General features: G+C 42.4%; 1 protein-coding gene across 7 annotated transcripts in view; it reads right to left on the bottom strand.

Annotated features, from left to right (window-relative positions):
* Positions 1-442: 442 nt before the first annotated feature.
* Positions 443-25,284, bottom strand: part of PIK3CG (phosphatidylinositol-4,5-bisphosphate 3-kinase catalytic subunit gamma) — a 191,695-nt gene continuing 166,853 nt past the window's right edge. For all 7 annotated transcript variants that reach the window (XM_056573579.1, XM_056573582.1, XM_056573586.1 and 4 more), the window contains 5 exons: positions 13,070-13,160; positions 10,140-10,270; positions 5,539-5,650; positions 4,777-4,934; positions 443-1,114 (listed from right to left, as the gene is read on the bottom strand). In XM_056573579.1, coding sequence (XP_056429554.1) covers positions 833-1,114; positions 4,777-4,934; positions 5,539-5,650; positions 10,140-10,270; positions 13,070-13,160 — 774 coding nt within the window. In that variant the 3' untranslated portion in view covers positions 443-832. The remainder of the gene's footprint in view (positions 1,115-4,776; positions 4,935-5,538; positions 5,651-10,139; positions 10,271-13,069; positions 13,161-25,284) is intronic.

Raw genomic sequence — 25,284 nt, 5'->3', positions numbered from 1 at the left:
CTGTCCGTCCCCCGTTCTGCCCCGCCTATTGTGGGTGGGCAGAACGGGGAAACCGAAAGTAAAGCCCCCCGCCCCCGATCTGCTATTGGTGGTCGCGTCTAGACCTCACTCCTATGCCACCTCACTCCTATGCCTTCGGGGGATCGTGGGTGTCTTGGATAACCGCGATTCCCGTTATATTCCGGATCACCGGGTCAACATAGACCCATGTGACCCAGAATAGCCGCAAAGCGCAAGTGTGTGGTATGTTCCATTTGATATAGGTTTTTCTGTACAAATGGCACCAGATGTAGCATGTCTGGTTTCCACACACTGCCATAGTCTTCACAAACCTTTTAGTACTGTGTAAAATTTTAATAAGGATTACTATATTGTATTTTTTTTTTTGCAACAGAACAGCTTCTAATGATAAAAAAAACATTTTAGAACCCATATACTTTATTACAATAAGAAAAGATTGTAATACAAGTTTGCAGATTTTTACACTCATCCTTTTATAAATATACTCGTCTTCTAAATAGGAATTATTTTTGTTAATTCCAACTTTTTTAATATTTTAAATACAGTAAGAGGGAATTTAATTATAATCCATTTTTTCTATTTTTAAGTGTTTATTTTGTTAGATATTAGAATTCCAACAATTTACAGTATTGTCAAGAAATACACTAATATATAAAGCATTTATAAATCAGTGCCATTCATTAAATGTTTATTGTGTGTTAATGCAGCTTTAGATCGGGTGAGGGAAAATATTATACCAATTCATCCCAGTCATTATTGGAAGAACCTTATGTTCATAAAAACTATTTTCTGTTCCATTGTCCCAGTAGATTTAAGCAGAATGCTTTTCAACTCCTTGCTTAATGCCTAGAACAAGATGAAGGAACCAGTTGAACTGCACAGTCCATCCTTTATCTCTACAAACTTCAATTTGGTCAAGAAAATGTTTTTTAGCATTGTCTTCATTTTTCCCAACAGTCAATGACTCTCTAATATATTCAATGTCCTCTTTACTTGTTAATTGAGGCATTCCTGTCATGAGCATCATGGAGAACAGGATGATCATAAGGTTTGTATGATGTCGAAGAGCCAAATAGGCTTTCACACATACGTCCTAAAAAAAATACAATCAGTTAGTCAGCATAACAATTCAAGAAATTTCATTATTAAAGAGTTCCCCCATACAAATGTAAATATACTTTACTCATAACAACATTTATAAAAAGAAATTTCTAATATTATTTGTACTTCAGTTAGTTTGTATGATCTATATATTCTTAAATGCAGACCTGATGATACTGCCTTTTAGTTTCAAAGAAGTCAATGTCAGAAAAGGAAAATTGTCATCACAACGATGGAGAATGTAGATACCTCTTGCTTTATTCAGGAATCCATATAAAAGGAAAAAAAGGTACAGGTGCATTGTACACCTGACACGTTTCACGCTACATACACTTAGTTATAGGGTGGCATTCTATAGCAAAGCGCCTGTAGCATGAAACATGTCAGGTTATACTGTCCTTCTGCTTGGGGGTATAAGCATCAGCTATTGTGAAGGTGTCTTATCTATCTACTAGTGCCATCTTTCACTGTACTCCTGTCTGTTATGAGAAGAAGGGCACCACTGAAAAGTGATCTGTACAGAACAGGAAGCCGCAGTCTAGTTTTAGGGTTAGGATTAGGATTTTTTTTGTCAAGAGCTCTTCATGTAGAAGAGAAAAACAAGTCATATCCAAGCACAGTTGGAGGTATGTTATTAAAGTAGCACAGAACACTAAAAGGCAATAAAAGAGTAGATAACCAGTCTGGTAGAACATGTCCCAAGGAAGAGAATGTGCCAGCAGTACATGGGACGTTTTCTTTCTTCCAGATAAGATCTCCTTTTCTTTGCCATTCTTCTTTCTGTTATGGATGCTATATTCTTCATCCATGTTCATAGGCTTGTGTGTTAACACACATTCTGGATCTCTTACAGCCTTTTGCCTTTGTTATTATCATTAATTGATAGCTCATCCAAGTTTCTTTAGGCTTGTTCACATAATATTTTGGCCCCACATCCAATGTTTGCAGAAAATTCTGTGCATCAAATCCTGCGCATCAAATCTGTGTAGGTGTGAACGTACCCTTAAATGTAAATGCATGTCCTCCAAAGTTTATTATTGAAAAGCATTGCTAGTGTTCTAAAGTCTTAAAGTGTACCTGCCATTAACAAAAACATTTAATATAATGTAGATAATACAATTATATGTATATTTGTAATATACATTGATTAAAAAATCTGTACATTTTTGGGTGAAAAAATGCTGTCCCTGCAGCTATTGCATGTGTGTCTCTATGAGAATTCCAAATACAGGAAGTGAGGGCAGGACAAGCAGGGCTCTGTGCAAGCTCCTGGCTTGTCAATCATCCTGATGTGTGAGCCAGGAGCATGTCACAGAGCCTCACTGCACAGAACCCTGCTTGTCCTCAGTGTTCAGATCCTGCTTGTCCTTAGTGCACAGATCCCTGCTTGTCTTCAGTGTACAGAGCCCTGCTTGTCCTCACTGCACAGAGCCCTGCTTGTCCTCAGTGTACAGAGCCCTGCTTGTCCTCAGTGCACAGAGCCCTGCTTGTCCTCAGTGTACAAAGCCCTGCTTGTCCTCTGTACACTGAGGACAAGCCGGGCTCTGTGCACTGAGGACAAGCAGGGCTCTGTGCACTGAGGACAAGCAGGGCACTGTGCACTGAGGACAAGCAGGGCTCTTTGCACTGAGGACAAGCACGGCTTTGTAGACTGAGGAAAAGCAGGGCTCTGTGCACTAAGGACAAGCAGGGCGCTGTACACTGAGGACAAGCAGGGCTCTGTGCACTGAGGACAAGCAGGGCTCTGTGCACTGAGGACAAGCAGGGCACTGTGCACTGAGGACAAGTAGGGCTCTTTGCACTGAGGACAAGCGGGGCTTTGTAGACTGAGGACAAGCAGGGCTCTGTGCACTGAGGACAAGCAGGGCTCTCTACACTGAGGACAAGCAGGGCTCTGTGCACTGAGCCCTGCTTGTCCTCAGTGCACAGAGCCCTGCTTGTCCTCAGGGTACAAAGCCCTGCTTGTCCTCAGTGCACAGAGCCCTGCTTGTCCTCAGTGTACAGAGCCCTGCTTGTCCTCATGGTACAAAGCCCTGCTTGTCCTCAGTGCACAGAGCCCTGCTTGTCCTCAGTGCACAGAGTCCTGCTTGTCCTCAGTGTACAGAACCCTGCTTGTCCTCAGTGCACAGAGCACTGCTTGTCCTCAATGTACAGAGCCCTGCTTGTCCTCAGTGTACAGAGCCCTGCTTGTCCTCAGTGTACAGATCTCTGCTTGTCCTCAGTGTACAGAGCCCTGCTTGTCCTCAGTGTACAGAGCCCTGCTTGTCCTCAGTGTGCAGAGCCCTGCTTGTCCTGAGTGTACAGAGCTCTGCTTGTCCTCAGTGTACAGAGCCCTGCTTGTCCTCAGTGTACAGAGCCCTGCTTGTCCTCAGTGTACAGAGCCCTGCTTGTCCTCATTGTACAGAGCCCTGCTTGTCCTCATTGTACAGAGCCCTGCTTGTCCTCAGTGCAGAGCCCTGCCTGTCCACCCACACTTCCTGTATTTGGGTGAAAAAATGCTGTCCCTGCAATAGCTGTAGAGACATTTTTTTAACATTTCTTAACCAATGTATATTACAAATATAAATAAAACGGTATTATCTACACTATATAAAAAGTTTTTGTTAACAACAGGTACACTTTAATATCTGCCATGCTGTAGGATGTAAACGTTCCTCTCATGATTCTAATTATTAGAGACTGTTAAGTGGTGACTTAGAAATGTAGTATGTAATTTCTATGCAGATGGTTATTTCCTCCCTATTCATTAAAGTATAAAATAACTCCATGTTAACTTGTTATTAAACAACTACTCTAATGAAAAAATACTTAATAAAGCATGAATATAGGATAAAATATATACTGAATTCTATGCATTTTTAATAATGTCTACACATACCTGTTCATGCTCTAGTGCCCTTACAATTGCTGGTGGAGTGTTGTTATGAAATTAATTTCTTTTTCCTTTATAGACAGACATGTATTCTCTGAGAATCTATCTAAAGCCAATTGCATATAAATGCAATTCACACTACTGCAATTTTTATCTCAGGATTATACAATTTTGCTAATTTATTTCTATAGATAGATGTGTTAGTTCATAGAGCAGTAAATATAAGGCTATGCTTTACACGCCACTTTTTGGGGCTCATTTTACAATGCAAAAAACTTTTAGATGTGACTTCAGCTTTCTCTTTGCGTTTGAGCCTTTTTATGGCCTTTCTTTTTGCCATATTTCCAGACATTTTGGGGCACAGTAATAGCCCAATTTACATTGCTGTTTGCAGACCTGTTTACATACTAAATATCTCCTAAATTACAAGCCAAAATACAGACATATTTTAGCATATAATTGCCTAAAAGAAGTCCCTTGCATTTATTTTTTATAGCTGATACAATTACTTATAACTGTCAGGTTTTCCTATTTATTTCCATAGAATTCACATGGAAAAATATGGGCGTTTTTGGGGCAATTTTTTGAAACTTAAAAAGGCTTGCTACAAAATGGCCCAAAAAATGTGTATGAACACAGTCTTTTATTGCCACATTCATATACAACAAAAAGTAATTACCAGTACCATATTATTTCTTTCCGCTTTGCTTACACATTTTATTTTGGTGTACATTGTATTCAACTTATTTAGTTTGTAATTTTTACATAAAATGTAGTAATACCTGGAATTTAAGAAAGTATTCACTTGTTTTCTTTCCTGAAGTTCCCATTACATGTAAGAAATCAGGTGTTAAAACAAACGGCACCCTTTCCTTATTTATGCCAAGAAAGCTTTTATAGTTACCAAGGATGTGTCCAAAATCAATGTGGAATAAATTACCTAAAATCAAAAAGACGTTACAGGTAAAAGAAAAACAAAAAAACATTTCAATCTGTACCATTAGCACTTTGACTTTGATGTAATTCAGGATAATTTGTGATTATTCACATAAGATTTTGTAGTTAGTGTACACATACACATCAACATACTGTGTACCTGCAAAGACAGAAGGACTGCATGTGGTGTCCTTAATGAACATTGTCCAAATATATATTATACAAAGAATAATACACACAGTATATCCCTTACAAAACAAACTCAAGCTAATATCTCTAGAATAATGTTCTGGCCTGCAACAGTAAATGTTGTAATGATATTTGGGGGATGTGAAAAGAGAACATTCTAGGCTTAACTCTAATCCGTTTTCATTTCCCATGTCACTGAGCCATTATGAGTTGTTAAATATTTTAGCAGAGATTAAATATTCAAAGCAATTCTGTGTTGGAAAAAAATGACACTTTCAGTTCATGTTCACTTAAAAAATAAAAACTGTATTTGTTGTCAATTTCATTTGTCATTGTTGTTTCCAAACCAATTCAAAGTCTAGCAGTAAATACTGGAGACAGAAATCTTATAATCAATGGTCCACAATGTATGATCTTACCTGTTTCAGTTACCATTATATTGTCATTGTGTCTGTCCCCAATTCCAAGCACAAAAGTTGCCACACAGTATCCAGCACAGGAATAAACAAACTTCTCCACAGCTGCATTCAGCTATTAAGAAAATAAATAACAGTAAAAGATCCTTTATTTAAATTTTGTGTATTTTTTTAAAATCTGTAGATGAAAAAGGATATACATGTGTTCCCAGGCACCATAGTGCAATCACAAGGGTCTGATGACCCAAAATGGTGGCCGGTGGCCTGCAACTCACCACCAGTACACCCGCTCACAGGACCTCTGATACAGTCTGCCAGAGGCAGACTGTATCAGTAGAGTGCCAATTTCACTGTACAATGCAATAGTCCAGCATTGTAGAATTAATGCAATACAATGATGATATAATAGATCCCTATGGGGACAAAAAAAAGTGTAAAAATAAATAAATAAATAAATGTTAAATTTAGGTATATATACATTTTTTATTATATAAAAACCCCTCCCATAATAAAATATAAATACTCCCTTATATATAAATACATAATTGATATCACCGCATGTGGATTGCCCGAACTGTTAAGTTAAATGTTTATGATTGCAAACAGTGAAACACCAAATCACAGAAGTGCAGATTTTTTTTTTTTGGTGATCAAAAAGTCCTATCAAAACAAAAGTGGTACTGATAAAAACTACAGATTAAATGAGCCCTCATACAACCCTGTATACAATAAAATAAAAATTTTATATATAGGAGAAAGGTTTAAAAGTAATATCAGGAAGTATTACTTTACTGTTAGAGTAGTGGATGCATGGAATAGCCTACAGTTTTACTGTAAAGGACTCTGCATAAAAATAAAACCACCCACAAGTTTTTTTTTCACATTTTCTCATACAAAAAATATATATATTTTTTGTTTTGCTGTACAGTTTATGGTAAAATGAAAGGTGTCATTACAAAGTATAATTGATCGTGCAAAAAGAAAAAACAAAAAATAAAAGTAGGGAAAAAACTTAACACCTTAACCTGTATGCCCTGCTACGATGCGAGGTGATGAGCAGGGTGGTCCAGGCGGCTATCAACGGCCAGGACCTGTGAATAATGCCAGATATCACCAATCGTGGTAATGTCCAGCATCAACCCATAAGATGCCGTGATCAAAGTTGATTGTGGCATCTAAAATAAAAATAAAAACATACCCGGCAGCTCAGCGATCAGCTTGAAGAATCTCCTCCTTGATGCTCCAGCCAGGCTCTGCAGGCTGGAGCAATCAAGCACAAATAACACTGATCAATGCTATGTTATGGCATAGCATTGAACAGTGTATGCAATCAAAGGATTGCATGTAATAGCCCCCTATGTGGACAAACAAAAGGTGTAAAAAAAAAAAAAGCTAATAAATGTGAATTGACCCCTTCCATACTAAAAGTTTAAATCACGCCCCTTTTCCAAAATCTGTAAAATATAAATATAAACATAGACAATCAGTGGGTTGGCTTCTTCTCCAGGGCTAGATATGCTACGAGTGTGTTGGGCTGTATTGGGTGGTAGATAGAGTACCTCCATGCTTTAGTGTTTCCCATAAATATAAACATATGTGGTATCACCGCATGCGCAAATGTCCAAACTATAAAAATATAATGTTTGTTAAACTGTGTGGTCAATGACATACGTAAAAAAATTCCAAAGTCCAAAATTGCGTATTTTTGGTCATTTTGTATACCCTTAAAAAAGGTGTAAAAAGAGTTCAAAAAGTCCCATCAAAATAAAAATGGTACCCATAAAAACAACAGATCACGGCATAAAAAATGAGCCCTCATATAGGTCTGTAGGTGGAAAACTGAAAACATTATGTTTTTTAGAAGGTGAGAAGGAAAAAAATGAGAGTCCTTAAGGGGTTGAAAAATAAATAAATAAAACTGTCTGTGCCCTCAAGACAAAAAACAGCTGTGTCCCTAAGGGGTTAAAGACAATTTTGGCCTTATGGAGGGTTTGTTTGTTATTTACGACCATTTGTACTTTGTAATGACACCTTTCATTAAAATGTACCGCAAAACAAAAAATGTTTTATTTATGGGCAGAAATGTATAAGAAAACAGCAATTTTGCAATTTTTGGGGTGTTTGATATTACCGTATATACTCGAGTATAAGCCGAGTTTTTCAGCACGATTTTTCGTGCTGAAAACACCCCCCTCGGCTTATACTCGAGTGAACTCCCCCACCCGCAGTGGTCTTCAACCTGCGGACCTCCAGAGGTTTCAAAACTACAACTCCCAGCCATCGGCTGTCCGGGCTTGCTGGGAGTTGTAGTTTTGAAACCTCCGGAGGTCCGCAGGTTGAAGACCACTGCGGCCTTCAACATCATCCAGCCCCCTCTCACCCCCTTTAGTTCTGAGTACTCACCTCCGCTCGGCGCTGGTCCGGTCCTGCAGGACTGTCCGGTGAGGAGGTGGTCCGGTGGGATACTGGTTCCGGGCTGCTATCTTCACCGGGGAGGCCTCTTCTAAGCGCTTCGGGCCCGGCCTCAGAATAGTCACGTTGCCGTGACAACGACGCAGAGGTGCGTTCATTGCCAACGTACTTCTGCGTCATTGTCAAGGCAACGCCTCTATTCCGGGCCGGAAGCGCGGAGAAGAGGCGCTCCCGGTGAAGATAGCAGCCCGGACCACCTCCTCACCGGACGACCTCCTCTCCGGACAGTCCTGCAGGACCGGACCAGCGCCGAGCGGAGGTGAGTACTCAGAACTAAAGGGGGTGAGAGGGGGGCTAGATGATGTTGAAGGCCGCAGTGGTCTTCAACCTGCGGACCTCCGGAGGTTTCAAAACTACAACTCCCAGCAAGCCCGGACAGCCGATGGCTGCCCGGGCTTGCTGGGAGTTGTAGTTTTGAAACCTCTGGAGGTCCGCAGGTTGAAGACCACTGAGGGCGAATGATGAGAAGAGGATGATGAAGGGGGGGTGTGGGGATGATGAAGGGGGGTGGGGATGATGAAGGGGGGGGGTGTGGGATGATTACAAGGGGATGATGAAGGGGGGATGTGTGGGATGATAAGGGGATGATGAAGGGGGGATGTGTGGGATGATGACAAGGGGATGATGAAGGGGGGATGTGCAGGATGATAAGGGGATGATGAAGGGGGGATGTGTGGGATGATGACAAGGGGATGATGAAGGGGGATGTGTGGGATGATAAGGGGATGATGAAGGGGGGATGTGTGGGATGATGATGAGGATGTTAATGACGGGTCTGGATGATGACAGGGGGGGGGATGAGGTATTTCCCACCCTAGGCTTATACTCGAGTCAATAACTTTTCCTGGGATTTTGGGTTGAAATTAGGGGTCTCGGCTTATACTCGGGTCGGCTTATACTCGAGTATATACGGTACATAGTGCACTTTATGGTAAAAATAATCCATTATCTTTATTCTGTAGGTAAATGCAATTAAAACAATAGCGAGTTTTTCTATAGTTGAAGTTAAAAAATTGCAAACTTTATTTAACAAAATTGGTATGCATAAAATTGTCCTTTTCTGACCCCTATTACTTTTTTATTTTTCCGTATACGGGGATGTATGAGGTATAATTTTTTTGCCATGATCTGTAGTTTTTAACGGCACCATTTTTGTTTTGATCACTTTTTATTAATTGATTTTTATTTAATTATTTCTGATATATGATTATTTTTATGTTTACGCCGTTTACCATGCAGGATCATAAACATTATATTTTAGTAGTTTGGACATTTATGCATGCAGTGATACCAAATTTGTGGTTTTATATAATTTTAGAGACTTGTTTATTTTATTTTTTACACTTTAAGTCCCCATAAGAGACTTTTATATGCAAACATTAGATAGCATTCACTGTAACGCCTATGGCAAAGCATTTCACATTGAGATCAGCGATCCACTAATATAGCCTGGCCAAGCCAGGATACATCAGTGAATTGGCGGCAGGATGCAGGTAAGGGAACCCTCCTCCTCCATTTTAGCTTACCAAAACCACCAATCACATCGCAGGGGTTCTGTAAGCTCCTCTGAGCTACCGAAGGTGTTTGCTTTCACTTTAGATGCCGTAATCATCATTGATGCCGTAATCATCATTGATCTAAAGGGTTAAATGACAGGCAGCGGGGGATCACTGCTGACCACCATAAGCAGTGTCTGGCTACTGATGGTAGTCGACACACACTGCTCTGTAGCGAGCGCAGCTTCTTTGCTCGCTTTAAAGGCAGTTAAAGTGTCGGGGCATAAAAGTACACCCTTGGTCCTTAAGTACCAGGGAACGAGGGCGTACCTGTATGTCCTGCGCCCTAAAGGGGTTAAGGGGTATGCCAGGGAACGAAAAAATATATATTTTAAACTAACTGGTGACAGAATACTATAGATTTGAAACTTACTTCTCCTATTTAAAAATCTTAAGCCTTCAAGTAGTTACAAGCTACTGTATACCCTGAAGAAAGTATTTTCCAGGCAGAAACAGTGCTCTCTGCTGACAACTCTGTCTGTCCAGAGCAGGAGCAAATCCTCATAGCAAACATTCCCTACTCTGGACATTTTTACCACCTCTAAATTACCAGTAAAATCAATAATATAAAAATACCTTTTCTTCCAGAGGACATTTTTCTTTTAACCACTGACTCAAAACTTCATCTTTAAATGCACCAGTGTTTCCAACTGTACTCTGCTGTATTTGAGCAATGGTGGTAGCATCCTTGACTATTTCAATCATTCCTTAGAAGTGAATAGGTATAAGGAAACAAATGTTACTGCTATGTACATGAATCAATGTTTTATCAGGCAGAAGCAGGACAACTAAGTGCACTTATAATAAAATTACATAGATAAATCTTACTAGTTCATATTTAATACAGCAGCAATAATTATTGTTAAAATACATAAAGTAAATACACTACATGGTACAAGCAATTCGCCTATTCTGTACAGCTGCTTTTCTCACTGAATTCAATGTACAGGGTGGGCCATTTATATGGATACACCTTAATAAAATGGGAATGGTTGGTGATATTAACTTCCTGTTTGTGGCACATTAGTATATGTGAGGGGGGAAACTTTTCAAGATGGGTGGTGACCATGGCGGCCATTTTGAAGTCGGCCATTTTGAATCCAACTTTTGTTTTTTCAATAGGAAGAGGGTCATGTGACACATCAAACTTATTGGGAATTTCACAAGAAAAACAATGATGTGCTTGGTTTTAATGTAACTTTTTTCTTACATGAGTTATTTACAAGTTTCTGACCACTTATAAAATGTGTTTGATGTGCTGCCCACTGTGTTGAATTGTCAATGCAACCCTCTTCTCCCACTCTTCTCACACTGATAGCAACACCGCAGGAGAAATGCTAGCACAAGCTTCCAGTATACGTAGTTTCAGGTGCTACAGAATGGGCAAAACAAAAATTGGAACAGGACCCCCAGTTTACGCAGAAGATTTTTGCAAACTTTTGCAAACTTTTATGTGAATGGTGAAGTTAACAAACAAAACCACCACTATTGGTCTGACACTAACCCACATTGGACAGATCCCTCAAAGACTGGAACACAAAAATTGATGGTATGGTGTGGTATATGGGGCACAAAGATAGTGGGGCCATTCTTCATCAATGGAAACCTCATGGCCACTGGATATGTGAAATTGCTACATGATGATGTTTCCCTCTTTATGCACTGAAGCTGGCATGTTCCCTGAGTTTTTCTAGTAAGATGGTGCACCACCACATTATGGGTGTCAGGTCCGAGCATTCCTAGAGGAACAGTTTCCTGGAAAGTGGATTGGTCATCGTGGGCCAGTTGAATGGCCCCCAAGGTCTCCCGATCTGACCCCCTTAGACTTTTATCTTTGGGGTCATCTGAAGGCAATTGGTAATGCTGTGAAGATACGAGATGTGCAGCACCTGAAACTATGGATACTGGAAGCCTGGGCTAGCATTTCTCCTGCAGTGTTGCTATCAGTGTGTGAAGAGTGGGAGAAGAGGGTTGCATTGACAATCCAACACAATGGGCAGCACATTGAACACATTTTATAAGTGGTCAGAAACTTGTAAATAACTCATGAAAGAATAAAATTACGTTAAAATCAAGCACATCATTGTTTTTCTTGTGAAATTCCCAATAAGTTTGATGTGTCACATGACCCTCTTCCTATTGAAAAAACAAAAATTTGGATTCAAAATGGCCAACTTCAAAATGGCCACCATGGTCACCACCCATCTTGAAAAGTTTCCCCCCTCACATATACTAATGAGCCACAAACAGGAAGTTAATATCACCACCTATTCCCATTTTATTAAGGTGTATCCATATAAATGGCCCACTCTGTAGATGTAACCTGCTTGCTCGACTCTCTTTGTATCTTCAATTGGTTGAGGGTCATTACATTAATAAGAAAAATAGCCACACAAATCCGGCAAACATTTGTTAAGCTGTAAAGGACTTAGTACACAAGGCGATTATCGGTCAAGCCTTGCCCTGTGTAGTTAGGCCAGCGATCAACCGATTTTGACAAGTCCAAAAATCATCATTCGTCGTCTGACATCAACCTATACAATAGTCGAGGTGTGGCCATTGAGTGAAAGCAGTTAAACCCACAAGAATGGTGTTGCACTTCCCGCACAAAACTTGAGCCTTGTAATAGGCTCTGTATAAGGATACTGATCTACAAGATGGGTGCTCATTTACAGCAAGCATTGGGGCATCTAATAAGGCCTTATGTCCCAGAGGTAGGTCCTGCACCTATCAAAGCTAAAGAGCCCTTTTTGTATAAAGTAATGAAATTAGTAATTAGAAAAACACATCTGTGACGAACTGGCAGACGATTTATCCAATCATGTTCAAAATCTATTGGAAAGTATATCTAAAAAGGCTCTTATAGCAAATAAATTTGGCCCAACCACATATTAATTCATATTTACATATTCATATATGTTTAGGAAAGCGTACATGCAACGCAGAACAGTTATGCACATTTACAATATGAACATCATAAACTGATAAATGCTATTAAGTGATAAAATAACCATTTATTCAGTTTTGCTGAGGTTCCCAAACAATTAATAGCATACCTAAAGTACAATTTCTATTGGTGCCATACCATGGTATTGTCCTTACTCTACAAATAAAAATCCATCCTGAACTTTCCAGTCATTGCTAGGTCAGATATTCATCCAGCTAATTGAAGGTATTCATAACTCCTAATAAAAACATATTGGGGGAGATTTATCAAAACCTGTTGTAAATGAGCAACTGGTCAAGTTTGCCTCTCCACAGGTTTTGATAAATCTCACCCATTATTAACCTGCTAACAGCAAAACTTGGCATTCAACATGCAAATTGTGATATATTGCACTACATCCTCAGTAAAAAAGTGGAATGGTAAGAGCTATGCCTACATAAGCTGTAGAGTATTAATAGTAACTAGTGAAAATTAGATAAATATACACACTGAACACCACACAGAAAGGTAAAAAAGCTATGACAATATAGATCTATCACTATCACACCCCATCACTTACCTATCTTGTTTCCTGTAGAAATGCAGCCGTAGGGCAACAAGCAAAGATCTAGTGATTCCGCTTCCCAAATTGATTCCATAATACGAAGTATCTAAATAACATTAAAAAAAACTTTAAAGGGGATTTCTGCTATAAATATTTTGGCATATTAATTTAATGAACCATAAATGTCTTGTAGGTAAGTTTCCAACCTCCAGGACACCCAGGATCACAGAACAGTGAAGGAGATGTTGCGATCCTGGTTTAAATCTGCATAATATGTATTATACAATATTGCAAATCAGATGTTTAAAGCATACTATAGGGTATGTCGAATCTTTTATAGTAGATATAGTGGTTACCAGATGCGGGTGCAAGGTATGGATCCGAATGAAATGTGAAACCTATTTGGTGAAAAACAAAAATAAAGTGTAGGTTTGCTTTTTGCTGAACCAACCGAAATGAATGATAAAATAAAGAAATAAATGGTGGTGTAATATGTATATGTAAAGATTGGTGTGTAGTGAACATGACAATGAAAAGAGGCAGATGGTAATATAAGAATAAAAATAAGAATAGAGATAAGGATTAAGTAATAAATATTAAATAATAGAAACTATTATAAAATAAATAGATGATAGAATAAAATAGAATAAGAATAAAAATAGTACTAATAAAAATAAAAATTGAAAATAGAAATCGAAATAAAAATAGAATAAAGGTAGGTGTTTATGTTCTAGTATGAGGTTTGAGTTCTAATATCTTGGGGGCGGAAAGCACGTAGGATTTATTAAGTGTAAGAAAAGATTCTGCATATGGATGCACAAATTGCCTAATGAGATCAAAATATAGAAATATAGCATTATGCCCTTAAAATTTGCCGTAAAAAACATAAAAAATATAGACGAGGGGGAAATATATGAATAAAACTGAAATATGGATAGTAAAACTATTTATAAAAATATCTATAAAAAGCCAAATAATTATAGTTCTGCATTGAGGCCTTTGGGTTAGAGGCTACCAAACTCGTAGATTTTTCTCGATTCTGCTTTAGACATTTGGAGTACATAGTTACTTCCTCTCCAATTTCTTTTGACTGTCTGAATGGCTGTTAAGGTGAGATCTGATGGGTCTTAGTTGTGATATTTATGAAAGTGGGCCGACAGGGGGTGTTTATCACTACTCTTTTTTATGTCATATATATGCTCTGCGATTCGGGTCTTTAGGGAGCGTTTGGACCTACCAATGTATTGTTTATGGCAGCTACAGGTGATAACATAGATAAAACCTTTGGAATTGCATGTTAAAAACAGTGTGATCTCCCACTGGAAGGTGTTTGAGGTAGAAATGACCTTTTTGATCGATAGAAACCTTTAATAGACAACCATGTGTCCAGTTTTCCCTCCCTTGTGTTGCGTATTGAGGGGGCTATTTGTATACTTAAATTAGGTGCTCTTGTAAAAACAATAGGTGGTGTGTTGGGTAGAGATGATCCTATTCCAAAGGTGTCATCTATGTTATCACCTGTAGCTGCCATATACAATACATTGGTAGGACCAAACGCTCCCTAAAAACCCGAATCGCAGAGCATATATATAACATAAAAAAGAGTAGTGATAAACACCCCGACGGCCCACTTTCATAAATATCACAACTCAGACCCATCAGATCTCACCTTTACAGCCATTCAGACAGTCAAAAGAAATTGGAGAGGAGGTAACTATGTACTCCAAATGTATAAAGCAGAATCGAGAAAAATCTACGAGTTTGGTAGCCGTGAACCCAAAGGCCTCAATGCAGAACTAGAATTATTTGGCTTTTTATAGAACTTTTTATAAATAGTTTTATTATCCATATTTCAGTTTTATTCATACATCTCTCCCTCGTCTATATTTTTTATGGCAAATTTTAAGGGCATAATACTATATTTCTATATTTTGATCTCATTAGGCAATTTGTGCATCCATATGCAGAATCATTTCTTACACTTAATAAATCCTACGTGCTTTCCGCCCCCAAGATATTAGAGCTCAAACCTCATACTAGAACATAAACACCTACCTTTATTCTATTTTTATTTCTATTTCTATTTTCAATATTTAGTTTTTATTTTTATTATTACTATTTTTATTCTTATTCTATTTAATGTTACTCTATCATCTATTTATATTCTTATAGTTTCTATTATTTAATATTTATTACTTAATCCTTATCTCTATTCTTATTTTTATTCTTATATTACCTCTTTTCATTGTCATGTTCACTGCATACCAATCTTTACATATACATATTACACCACCATTTATTTCTTTATTTTATCATTCATTTCGGTTGGTTCAGCTGAAACCAACCTACACTTTATTTTGTTTTTCACCAAATAGGTTTCACATTTCATTCGGATCCATACCTTGCACCCGCATCTGGTAACCACTATATCTACTATTCTACATACCCTATAGTATGCTTTGAACATCTGATTTGCAATAATTATAATACATATTATGCAGAGTTAAACCAGGATCGCAACATCACACTATCCACGTCTTATACTGTTATATAACTTCTGTACAATAGCGCTAGTTCACAGTAACCATCCCTATCTCTGTACTTTTCTTCTTTCTACCTATGCTTGTTTTTTTTCTTTTCTATTTGTGTCTAATAACTTTATCAGGCTGAATTAGCCCTAACACTTCCCAGTTAGGATACAAGACCAGTTCTTGTATCTTACCTGAATGGCATTGCAAAAAAATGGCTATATAAGGCTGGAATACCCAGCCCAGTTCACACACTCTTTGCATATCGACCATTGAAAAAGGCTACATGCCTCCCCGAAATGCATCTGGTCCAAGACTGCCTTTGCACAAGAAGTCGGAACTATCTGGATTATTCTTCCACCACTATTGGTCTTTCACTGCCCTCTCATCTTCTCCCCGCGCCGTTGGGGTAAAGAGGGATCCAACACCAAAGACCTCCAGCGCTGCCATACGCTACAGACTAACATTACCCTTTACAGCGGACCCTGCATTAATCATCTGTACCGGACATCTTCACCTCTCCTACACCTTCCCCGTGCTGCCGGGGCAGAGAGGAATCAATTCGGATCATCACCAAGCGCTGCTATGCGCATACAACAGTTTTTGCCAGAGCCGGTAAGAGGCACTGAGTGCCTAACTTTGATCTATTTACCCTCTTGTACTTAGCCGCCGTGCCATTGGGGTATAGAGGATAGATCTTTAGCGCTATTGCGCATATAAGTATTCTTAGTGGGCTCATACCTGCGAGCCTCCAGCGCTACCAAAAAACGCTTATTGGACTTATCGTATCACGTGTATTGGAATATAAACCCCTACCATTGTTCCTCCGTTTAAGTGCAATACCATTTTAACATCATGTTTTAAATGTTTATAATTAACTTTTAACACTTTATTTTAGCAACTATTATATCTATTTTAGTCTGCTTGGTTTAAGTACATCTGTCAGCTTTTAGTACCTTATATCTTAGTCTGTGTTCACACTGTGTGCTTGCTTGTACCCGTGCTCTGTATTTAGTATTCCTGTTTAGAGTCCTGACCCGTATTCCTCCATGTTATGGAGTTTGGTTTTGTATATTCCTGTTTTGTATCCTGACCCGTATTCCTCAATGTTATGGAGTTTGGTTTTGTAATATTCCTGTTTGGTATCCTGACCTGTATTCCTCCATGTTTTGGACTTTGGCTTTTGTGGAGTCTGTTCAGACTCATCTCTGGTTCTCAGTCTAGTGTTCAGTGTATTATATTTCTGTTTCCTTCTAGGCCAGTATCCTGATCACACGGTGGAGTGTGCCCGCTGGCAAAAAGTTTATTTGGCATTTGTATTGATGTCCCTCCATGTTTGGAGTGTCGAGTCTAGTTTGTTCTTTGTTCAGTGTCCAGTGTGAACAGTGTTCTATGTTTCCTGACCTGTTTAGTGTTTTACATTCAGTTCATCTGTTCATACCCTGAATCTCCTGGTTTTTGCTTTATATTTATTCCATATCTAGTCTTGTTCATTTATTCATATCTGCCGTTTATCTTTATTCTAGTTTCTGAACTTTATGTTAGTACACTATATCCTGCCCTGTTTGTATATTTATATCCTGTCTGGTTTATCTGGTTGTTTTCCCGTTAAGTTTATGGTCTGTCCCCCACAATGTGCAGTATTATTTGTGGACCTTTACGCCCATTGCACTTTAGCGCAGGGAGGGACCAGCTCACTCTCCCTGTTCACCCCCCGGTCATAACACTTGCACATGTTTAGAGCCTATCTGACAGTACACAGTGACCATGCAGTGCCATATGGGCTTTGTTGGGTGCTGTATGTACAGAGATATTTTCCAATAGAATCAATGCTTTTAGAGAAGTGTACTTCTGTACATACAGTATATGTTAGAGTATAGCACAACTGTTTGTGTTCTGTCAGATTTGTGTTACGCCGAGCGCTCCGGGTCCCCGCTCCTCCCCGGAGCGCTCGCAACATCCTCGCTACTGCAGCGCCCCGGTCAGATCTACTGACCGGGTGCGCTGCGATACCGCCCCCAGCCGGGATGCGATTCGCGATGCGGGTGGCGCCCGCTCGCGATGCGCACCCCGGCTCCCGTACCTGACTCGCTCTCCGTCGGTCCTGTCCCGGCACGCGCGGCCCCGCTCCCTCTGTGATTTAAAGGGCCACTGCGCCACTGATTGGCGCAGTTGGTCTAATTAGTGTGTTCACCTGTGCACTCCCTATGTATACCTCACTTCCCCTGCACTCCCTCGCCGGATCTTGTTGCCATTGTGCCAGTGAAAGCGTTTCCTAGTGTGTTCCTAGCCTGTGTTCCAGACCTCCTGCCGTTGCCCCTGACTACGATCCTTGCTGCCTGCCCCGACCTTCTGCTACGTCCGACCTTGCTCTTGTCTACTCCCTTGTACCGCGCCTATCTCCAGCAGTCAGAGAGGTTGAGCCGTTGCTAGTGGATACGACCTGGTTACTACCGCCGCTGCAAGACCATCCCGCTTTGCGGCGGGCTCTGGTGAATACCAGTAGTAACTTAGAACCGGTCCACTAGCACGGTCCACGCCAATCCCTCTCTGGCACAGAGGATCCACCTCCTGCCAGCCGAATCGTGACAGTAGATCCGGCCATGGATCCCGCTGAAGTTCCACTGCCAGTTGTCGCCGACCTCACCACGGTGGTCGCCCAGCAGTCGCAACAGATAGCGCAACAAGGCCACCAGCTGTCTCAACTGACCGTGATGCTACAGCAGCTACTACCACAGCTTCAGCAATCATCTCCTCCGCCAGCTCCTGCACCTCCTCCGCAGCGAGTGGCCGCTTCCGGCCTACGACTATCCTTGCCGGATAAATTTGATGGGGACTCTAAGTTTTGCCGTGGCTTTCTTTCGCAATGTTCCCTGCACTTGGAGATGATGTCAGACCAGTTTCCTACTGAAAGGTCTAAGGTGGCTTTCGTAGTCAGCCTTCTGTCTGGGAAAGCTCTGTCATGGGCCACACCGCTCTGGGACCGCAATGACCCCGTCACTGCCTCTGTACACTCCTTCTTCTCGGAAATTCGAAGTGTCTTTGAGGAACCTGCCCGAGCCTCTTCTGCTGAGACTGCCCTGCTGAACCTGGTCCAGGGTAATTCTTCCGTTGGCGAGTACGCCATCCAATTCCGTACTATTGCTTCCGAATTATCCTGGAATAATGAGGCCCTCTGCGCGACCTCATTCATCTTGCCACTCGCATTGACATGCGTTTTTCCGAAAGGCGTCAGGAGCTCCGCCAGGATATGGACTTTGTTCGCACGAGGCGTTTTTTCTCCCCGGCTCCTCTCTCCTCTGGTCCTCTGCAATCCGTTCCTGTGCCTCCCGCCGTGGAGGCTATGCAAGTTGACCGGTCTCGCTTGACACCTCAAGAGAGGACACAACGCCGCATGGAGAATCTTTGCCTGTACTGTGCCGGTACCGAACACTTCCTGAAGGATTGTCCTATCCGTCCTCCCCGCCTGGAAAGACGTACGCTGACTCCGCACAAAGGTGAGACAGTTCTTGATGTCAACTCTGCTTCTCCACGCCTTACTGTGCCTGTGCGGATATCTGCCTCTACCTTCTCCTTCTCTACTATGGCCTTCTTGGATTCCGGATCTGCAGGAAATTTTATTTTGGCCTCTCTCATCAACAAGTTCAACATCCCGGTGACCAGTCTCGCCAGACCCCTCTACATCAATTGTGTTAACAATGAAAGATTGGACTGTACCGTGCGTTACCGCACGGAGCCCCTCCTAATGTGCATCGGACCTCATCACGAAAAAATTGAGTTTTTGGTCCTCTCCAATTGCACTTCCGAAATTCTCCTTGGACTACCGTGGCTTCAACGCCATTCCCCAACCCTTGATTGGTCCACAGGAGAGATCAAGAGCTGGGGTACTTCTTGTTTCAAGGACTGTCTTAAACCGGTTCCCAGTACTCCCTGCCGTGACCCTGTGGGTCCCCCTGTAACCGGTCTCCCTAAGGCTTATATGGACTATGCTGACGTATTTTGCAAAAAACAAGCTGAGACTTTACCTCCTCACAGGCCTTATGACTGTCCTATTGACCTCCTCCCGGGCACTACTCCACCCCGGGGCAGAATTTATCCTCTGTCCGCCCCAGAGACTCTTGCTATGTCTGAATACATCCAGGAAAATTTAAAAAAGGGGTTTATCCGCAAATCCTCCTCTCCTGCCGGAGCTGGATTTTTCTTTGTGTCCAAAAAAGATGGCTCCCTACGTCCTTGCATTGATTACCGCGGACTTAATAAAATCACGGTAAAGAACCGCTACCCCCTACCTCTTATCTCAGAACTCTTTGATCGCCTTCAAGGTGCCCACATCTTTACCAAACTGGACTTAAGAGGTGCTTATAATCTCATCCGCATCAGGGAGGGGGACGAATGGAAAACTGCATTTAACACCAGAGATGGACACTTTGAGTATCTAGTCATGCCCTTTGGCCTGTGCAACGCCCCTGCCGTCTTCCAAGACTTTGTTAATGAAATTTTTCGTGATCTCTTATATTCCTGTGTTGTTGTGTATCTGGACGATATTCTGATTTTTTCTGCCAACTTAGAAGAACACCGCCAGCATGTCCGCATGGTTCTTCAGAGACTTCGAGACAATCAACTTTATGCCAAAATGGAGAAATGTCTGTTTGAATGTCAATCTCTTCCTTTCCTAGGATACTTTGTCTCTGGCCAGGGACTACAAATGGACCCAGATAAACTCTCTGCCGTCTTAGATTGGCCACGCCCCTCCGGACTCCGTGCTATCCAACGTTTTTTGGGGTTCGCCAATTATTACAGACAATTTATTCCACATTTTTCCACTATTGTGGCTCCTATCGTGGCTTTAACCAAGAAGAATGCCAATCCTAAGTCCTGGTCTCCCCAAGCGGAAGACGCATTTAAACGGCTCAAGTCTGCCTTTTCTTCTGCTCCCGTGCTCTCCAGACCTGACCCATCTAAACCCTTCCTATTGGAGGTTGATGCCTCCTCAGTGGGAGCTGGAGCGGTCCTTCTACAAAAAAATTCTTCCGGGCATGCTGTTACTTGTGTTTTTTTTTCTAGGACCTTCTCTCCGGCGGAGAGGAACTACTCCATCGGGGATCGAGAACTACTGGCCATTAAATTGGCACTTGAGGAATGGAGGCATCTGCTGGAGGGATCAAAATTTCCAGTTATCATTTACACCGATCACAAGAATCTCTCCTATCTCCAGTCTGCCCAACGGCTGAATGCTCGCCAGGCCAGGTGGTCGTTGTTCTTTGCCCGTTTTAACTTTGAAATTCATTTTCGCCCTGCCGACAAGAACATTAGGGCCGATGCTCTCTCTCGTTCCTCGGATGCCTCGGAAGTAGAGGTCTCTCCGCAACACATCATTCCTCCTGACTGTCTGATCTCCACTTCTCCAGTCTCCATCAGGCAAACTCCTCCAGGGAAGACCTTCGTTTCTCCACGCCAACGTCTCGGGATTCTCAAATGGGGTCACTCCTCCCACCTCACAGGCCATGCGGGCATCAAAAAGTCCTTGCAACTCATCTCTCGTTTCTATTGGTGGCCGACTCTGGAGACGGATGTTGTTGATTTTGTGCGGGCCTGTACTGTCTGTGCCCGGGATAAGACTCCTCGCCAGAAGCCTGCTGGTCTCCTTCATCCTCTGCCTGTCCCCGAACAGCCTTGGTCTCTGATTGGTATGGACTTTATTACAGACTTACCCCCATCCCGTGGCAACACTGTTGTTTGGGTGGTCGTTGATCGATTTTCCAAGATGGCACATTTTATTCCTCTTCCTGGTCTTCCTTCAGCGCCTCAGTTGGCAAAACAATTTTTTGTACACATTTTTCGTCTTCACGGTTTGCCCACGCAGATCGTCTCGGATAGAGGCGTCCAATTCGTGTCAAAATTCTGGAGGGCTCTCTGTAAACAACTCAAGATTAAATTAAACTTCTCTTCTGCTTATCATCCTCAATCCAATGGGCAAGTAGAAAGAATTAACCAGGTCCTGGGTGACTATTTACGGCATTTTGTTTCCTCCCGCCAGGATGACTGGGCAGATCTTCTACCATGGGCCGAATTCTCGTACAACTTCAGAGTCTCTGAATCTTCTGCTAAATCCCCATTTTTCGTGGTGTACGGCCGTCACCCTCTTCCCCCCCTCCCTACTCCCTTGCCCTCTGGTTTGCCCGCTGTGGATGAAGTGACTCGTGATCTTTCCACCATATGGAAAGAGACCCAAAATTCTCTTTTACAGGCTTCATCTCGCATGAAAAAGTTTGCCGATAAGAAAAGAAGAGCTTCCCCCATATTTGCTCCCGGAGACAAGGTATGGCTCTCCGCTAAATATGTCCGCTTCCGTGTCCCCAGTTACAAACTGGGACCACGCTATCTGGGTCCTTTCAAAATCTTGTGCCAAATTAATCCTGTCTCTTACAAACTTCTTCTTCCTCCTTCTCTTCGTATTCCCAATGCCTTTCATGTCTCTCTCCTTAAACCACTCATCATCAACCGTTTCTCTCCCAAACTTGTTTCTCCCACTCCTGTTTCCGGTTCTTCTGACATCTTCTCCGTGAAGGAGATACTGGCCTCCAAGACGGTCAGAGGGAAAAAATTTTTTTTGGTTGATGGTTCTGAAGAGAGATCCTGGGAACTTGAGGACAACATCCTAGACAAAAGTCTGGTCCTCAGGTTCTCAGGCTCCAAGAAGAGGGGGAGACCCAAGGGGGGGGGGGTACTGTTACGCCGAGCGCTCCGGGTCCCCGCTCCTCCCCGGAGCGCTCGCAACATCCTCGCTACTGCAGCGCCCCGGTCAGATCTACTGACCGGGTGCGCTGCGATACCGCCCCCAGCCGGGATGCGATTCGCGATGCGGGTGGCGCCCGCTCGCGATGCGCACCCCGGCTCCCGTACCTGACTCGCTCTCCGTCGGTCCTGTCCCGGCGCGCGCGGCCCCGCTCCCTAGGGCGCGCGCGCGCCGGGTCTCTGCGATTTAAAGGGCCACTGCGCCACTGATTGGCGCAGTTGGTCTAATTAGTGTGTTCACCTGTGCACTCCCTATGTATACCTCACTTCCCCTGCACTCCCTCGCCGGATCTTGTTGCCATTGTGCCAGTGAAAGCGTTTCCTAGTGTGTTCCTAGCCTGTGTTCCAGACCTCCTGCCGTTGCCCCTGACTACGATCCTTGCTGCCTGCCCCGACCTTCTGCTACGTCCGACCTTGCTCTTGTCTACTCCCTTGTACCGCGCCTATCTCCAGCAGTCAGAGAGGTTGAGCCGTTGCTAGTGGATACGACCTGGTTACTACCGCCGCTGCAAGACCATCCCGCTTTGCGGCGGGCTCTGGTGAATACCAGTAGTAACTTAGAACCGGTCCACTAGCACGGTCCACGCCAATCCCTCTCTGGCACAGAGGATCCACCTCCTGCCAGCCGAATCGTGACAATTTGTACAGAATCTGACAGAAAAGAAACCTTTGGATCAAACTTGAAGCATACAGATACACTGTATTCACCCTTATGCACCATCACCATAAAGTCCAAGATTACTTTCTAGGTAAAAAAGGATTGGGTCATAGTTAGGATGTTAAAGATTATTTTCTGATGATAAAGGGCTCCCCTGGCTTTGCAGCTGTCATAACCTTCTTTCCCCACTCCTGTGACTTCCACTTCTTCCTGTCACATTCTCAGAGGGAAATATAAATGAGTGATGTTCTATTCATATCACTGGCTGGCTGGAGTACAGAGCAAAGATGCAAGTGCTGTATAGAGCCGCTCCGCATCTCTGCAATAGATAGGACGATTGCATCAAGTGTCAGGAGTGACACCCGCTGTGATCTGTCCTTAACTGCAGGTACTAATACTCCCAACATGGAGCACACTCTGCTCCATGCTGGGAGCTGTGGTACCTGCATTAATAAAGAGATTGCAGTGAGTGTAACTTCTGACATATGTTGCGATCTGTCTATTAATGCAGGTACTACAGCTCACAGCATGGAGCAGAGTGTGCTCCATGTTGGGAGCAGTAGTACCTGCTGTTAAGGAAAGATCACAGCGGATGTCACACCTGACACTCGTTGTGATACTCCTGTATAATATACTCCTACAAAGTGGTAGACTGAAACAACTATACAGCAAACATATTCTTTATTTGAGATCACAGAAATGACAATAAAAACACATAACAAGCACAGAACAAACATGGCAGAAAAAGTACCCACAGGTAAATGGCAAAGACTCCTGGGTGGAGAAAGGAAATTTTCCTCCCGGGATGCCAGATGAAATGCAAAAAATGCAGACCGTGACCCTGTGATCAAGCGTAACGTGAAATGCGCATTAGGGAAACGTTCTGTATGACCCACAGGTATTTTGTGCAACTCTGGGGGGACTTGTCTACAGATTTACTTGGGGTCCCAAGGGTGTGTGCACTAGGTCCGGAGGTATGACAAATGTACTTTATTGTGATGTTTTCATGCACCATAGCGCTTTCTTTGCCGGGACCTTTTTGCAATATATTCCCCTTAAAGGGGTACTCCGCCCCTAGAAAATCTTATCCCCTATCCTAAGGATAGGGGATAAGATGTCAGATCACCGGGGTCCTGCTGCTGGGGATCCCCGGGATCGCCGCTGCAGCACCGCGCTATCATTACTGCACAGAGCGAGTTCGCTCTGTGTGTAATGACGGGCGATACAGGGGACGGAGCAGCATGACATCATGGCTCCGGCCCTCATGACATCACGGCCTGCCCCCTTAATGCAAGTCTATGGCAGGGGGCGTGACGACCGCCACGCCCCCTCCCATAGACTTGTATTGAGGGGGCGGGCCGTGATGTAACGATGCTCCGGCCCCTGTATTGCCCGTCATTATGCACAGAGCGAACTCGGTCTGTGCAGTAATGATAGCGCGGTGCCGCAGTGGGACCCCGGCGATCTGACATCTTATCCCGTATCCTTTGGATAGGGGATAAGATGTCTAGGGGCGGAGTACCCCTTTAGTAGTACTTACCTTTTTGTGCCTGTAAGAATTACACTGCATTTTTTACATTCCATCTGGCATCCCGGGAGGAAAATTTCCTTTCTCCGCCCAGCAGTCTTTGCCATTTACCTGTGGGTGCTTTTTCTGCCGTGTTTGTTCTGTGCTTTTTATGTGTTTTTATTGTCATTTCTGTGATATCAAATAAAAAATATGTTTGCTGTATAGTTTTCAGTCTACCACTTTCTTTGTAGGAGTATATATTTATGTGGGTAACATTGACTGGTTGGCGATTGTTTGTAGGATTATAATCCTCCTGTATAATGTATAGGAGAGGGCGGCCGGCCGCTCTTCTATGGTCCCCTGCACTGATGTATATATACAGTGAGGATCAAAAGCTTGGGCACCCCAGGTAAAAAAAAGGAAAGATGGAAAAATCTCCAAAAGGCATCAAATTACAGATTAGACATTCTTATAATATGTCAACAAAAGTTAGATTTTATTTCCATCATTTACACTTTCAAAATAACAGAAAACAAAAAAATGGCGTCTGCAAAAGTTTGAGCACCCTGCAGAGTTAATATCTTGTACTGCTCCCTTTGCAAAGCTGAGACCTGCCAGTGTCATGGATTGTCTGTCAGTGTCAATGGATCTCAATCATCATCTGGGAAGACCAGGTGATGTCAATCCCAAAGGTTTTAAATGCCCAGACTCATCTGACCTTCCCCCAACAATCAGCACC

Source organism: Hyla sarda, chromosome 4 (assembly GCF_029499605.1).
Source record: "Hyla sarda isolate aHylSar1 chromosome 4, aHylSar1.hap1, whole genome shotgun sequence".
Lineage (NCBI taxonomy): Eukaryota > Metazoa > Chordata > Amphibia > Anura > Hylidae > Hyla > Hyla sarda.
The sequence above is the reverse complement of the archived record's forward strand: the minus strand, read 5'-3'. Positions and strand labels throughout refer to the sequence as shown.